At 33.7% G+C, this 3,895-nt stretch overlaps 1 protein-coding gene across 1 annotated transcript; it reads right to left on the bottom strand.

The window, feature by feature from the left end:
* Positions 1 to 1,850: 1,850 nt before the first annotated feature.
* LOC101579403 (olfactory receptor 11G2-like) lies at positions 1,851 to 2,798 on the bottom strand. The gene has a single exon (XM_012517542.1). The coding sequence runs from the start codon at positions 2,796 to 2,798 to the stop codon at positions 1,851 to 1,853; it is 948 nt and encodes a 315-aa protein (XP_012372996.1).
* Between the last annotated feature and the right edge of the window lie 1,097 nt (positions 2,799 to 3,895).

The following is a 3,895-nucleotide window of genomic DNA, read 5'->3' as shown; positions in this document are numbered from 1 at the left end:
TATTCTCTGAAAAAGTTTAAATAATTTAAAAAGAATTAAAGTTGGATATACAAGGTTTGATTAACAAAGAAAATTACAAGCATAAAGGCATACCTTCATAATAACACAAATTTGTTAAGTATCATTAATTTTTAATTCCTTTCTTTATAAATATAAGAAAAATGGAAACAGCATAAAATTTCCTTAATACCATCAGGTACCATTGAAGCCATTTTGGATAACATTTTAAATTGCCTGTATGTTTTTCCTTCAAATAATTTTTAGGTAATTTTTCAGCTACTTGATCTCTCTCTCTCTCTCTCTCTCTCTCTCTCTCTCTCTCTCTCTCTTTCTTTCTTTCTTTCTTTCTTTCTTTCTTTCTTCTTTCTTTTTTTGGTGGAACTAGGCATTGAACTCAGACCCTTGTGCTTGCCAGGGAAGTACATATTCTACTGAGTTATCTTCCTGGCCCTGATTTATATTTCTTATGTGAAGCATAATAAGAAAATCACTATGCCTTCCCTTCACATAAATCCTGCCTTTCCTAATCAGAAAATATTTTCAACCCGGGTTCCAATGTGAAAGAAAACCCAATTACACTGCACCTCACTTTGTTGAGCAAGTGCATTCCATTCTGGAACAACACAATTGCAGCATATGGAAACCAGACTCAAGCCCATAAAAGACAAAAGAAGGAAGCAGGTAAGTCCAATATTGCACAGAATACACTTTATTGGTTACTTACTGTCAGCAGTTTGGCTCTGAGCAGCAGTAAGAGTGGGTGAATTGCTGTGATTTCCATAGAAGGTGCTTCATATATAGAGGCCACTTCAACATAAAAGTGGCTTCATTCAATCTGCAGTGCATATGGTTTATTTTAACCTAATATCAGGATCATTAATACTAAGAGCACCAGGATTTGACTAGAAAGGCCCACACATCCCTCTAATGGCTTTCTTTTTATACAATGCTAGGAATTTGCATGAAGAAGATAAAGGGAAGTCAGGGTTAAAGAATCACAACACAAGATGGCTGACATCAGGCTTAACTGACAAGTTTTGAAGACTACTGATACCAATTAGAATTTTATAAATTATATTTCATATTATGGCTTCTTTTGAATAAGATTTGGGAAATTATATTTCAAAAATAGTCAATGAACAAAATAAAAGGCATACTTGAAGCAGCCATGGCAAATACTTTATAGAAATAATTTTTAAAATGCATGTAGTAGTTCTAAACACTGCTGTATCAATACTAAACTAACTATGGTATAAAAAGCAGTCTTTAAAATGAATTTACTGTAAACAGTTCCTTTGATAATATTGAGCTCTTACTGTCACTAAAGGTAACTACACATATGTAGAATTCTCACTTGTCTTGTGCACTTTCTGAAAAAATTATAAAATATCTAGCTAAAGCTATGGGTTTATTTCCATGAAAAGAAGACTGCCTACTATATTTTAGAAAGGTAGACTTCCTTCAAACTCAAATTTTCTGCTTTCATCACTACTTTTCATTGAAAGATTATGAATTTGTAGTGTCAGTCTGCCTGAGTTTTCTATTATGTATATATTAGTTACTGTAGCTCAGTAGTACAAAAACAATATCTCTGTCTTATTTTCAGAATTTGAATTACAATACAGATTGACATTTTGACTTTCACATGTAAGATTTTCCTTACTCCAGTTCATGTGTTAAAGCATAGTCTTCTCAAACAAGACTTTAGCATCTCATATTAAATAGTGTTTAAGATCCTTACGGGCCCTTATTAGAATAGTTCTCAGTAAACTGTCATAGAATGTAGACAAATACATCACTCAGGTCTTACTAAGGAAAGTTGGAATTTAGAGTTGTGATTTGTCTTTCACTTATACTTTAAGGACAACTTTTTCAATCTTAAACATTTTCCTCAGTGCATCCTTCATCTCTTTGTTTCTCAAGCTATATATTAGAGGATTGCATAGAGGCGTGATCACAGAATAAAACAAGGTAATGTTTCTTTGCATCTTCACTGTGCGTCCAGATTCAGGACCAACATACATCACCATAATAGAGCCATAAAAAAGGATAACAACTACTAAATGAGAAGCACACGTCAGGAAAGCCTTGTGCTTGCTTGCTGCTGAAGGCATTTGTACCACAGCCCAAATCACGAGAGCATAAGAGCAAATGATAAAAATGAAAGTACCAATCATGAAGAAAGCATTGAAAAAAGAATAAACGAAGTGGGTGGTGATGTCCTTAGAACAAGACAGCATCATCAGTGGAACAGGGTCACACACAAAATGATTGATAATATTTGGGCCACAGTAGGGTAACTGTGAAATGAAAACAAATGGAGTTAGAAAGAGGATGAAGCCACAGGACCATCCAAAGAAAAGCAGGCCAGTGCAGAGCTGTCTAGTCATGATGCATGGATAATGGAGAGGGTAGCAGATGGCAAGATACCTGTCAAAGGCCATGATGCAAAGGTAGAAGCCCTCATCGTACCCAAACGAAAAGAAGAAGTAGAATTGTGCAAAACAACTTACAAAAGATATGGACTTGTTTGTAGAGAGGAAGTTTTTCAACATATTGGGGACAGTTGTAGTGACGTAACATATTTCCAGGAGAGAGAAATTCCCCAAGAAGATGTACATGGGGGTGTGAAGGTGCTGGTCTGCTCGCACAGCAGAGACAATGGCTGTGTTCCCCAAGATGGTCAGAATGTAAGCTACTGAGAACAGCCCAAAGTAGATCAGCTGCCTTTCTGGACTTGAGGGGAAGCCTAGGAGGATAAAGTGTGTAACGGAGTTTGCATTCTCTTTGTTGGTCATGTTTATTGATTTAGAAGGCATGGTAATAACAGAGATTACTGTAAGTTATGTAGAATGTTGATTTTTCCTGGAACATCAAATATATTATTAATTTTGTGTGATAGTAAATAAACATTTTTAAACAGTAAAACTGAGATTTGTATGAACCACTAACAAACAAATCACACTTTTAAATAAATCATAAACATTAAAAGGAGGGATAAATGAATTTGAGACAATTTTACCTTGATAAGAACTGTAGAGTAGATAGTAGAAATACAAGCATTTACTATTGTTATGATTCACAAATTAAAAGTCTCCTCTTTCATTTTTGTCTGTATTATTGATATTGTACTACTTTTCCAAGGATGTAGAATTATCAAAACACATTTGGAAATATTTTATAATTTTTTATAATGTACAGCAAGTAATAATAAAATAAGAAATATTTTTATTTTAAAGAGAAAAAAACACAAGAAGACAAAACAAAGCACTATAAAACAATAAAACAGGTACAGAATTTCAAAAGAAGAATAAGAAATTAATTAAAGTTATTATATTACATACTTTTATCATCAAATTTGTTGATTAGATCACCAGATATAAGATTGATCAAAGAATGAAAACCTTAACTCATCCTTTTTATAAACCTAAATCAAGATAAATGAAAGGACTCCGTCTCAATATACTGCTTGATGGGGCACAGATTAATATTTACTTTCACTTTCTGTTAATTCAAGGTAGTCATGGCATTTCAAAATGGTAGTGAAAAAAGAAGTTTTCACTTAAGAACACATGGTCTTCAAAAAGCTACAACTCCTGTTGCACAGGTCGTGCTTTACCTTGGTCTTAACCATCCAGTAGAAAAGTATGAAGATGAAATATAGGAAGTAAAGCCATGTTGTTATGTTGAACTGTGGGTGACTCAGGTCAATAATTTCTGACATTGCCAGTTAAACAGAGGACCCAATGCTATTATGGGCTACTGGACTCTTTTAGAATATTTTGCTGAGTTTACATACCTATAATATTCAATAACGGAACTTAGAACAAATGGGGTATACCGATGAATGTCCATTTTGTATCTGTGTATTCAAAGTGGTTAGGATAGATATATA

Source organism: Octodon degus, unplaced genomic scaffold, assembly GCF_000260255.1.
Source record: "Octodon degus isolate 3935 unplaced genomic scaffold, OctDeg1.0 scaffold00189, whole genome shotgun sequence".
NCBI classification, from domain to species: domain Eukaryota; kingdom Metazoa; phylum Chordata; class Mammalia; order Rodentia; family Octodontidae; genus Octodon; species Octodon degus.
This window is presented reverse-complemented; position numbering and strand designations above follow the sequence as displayed.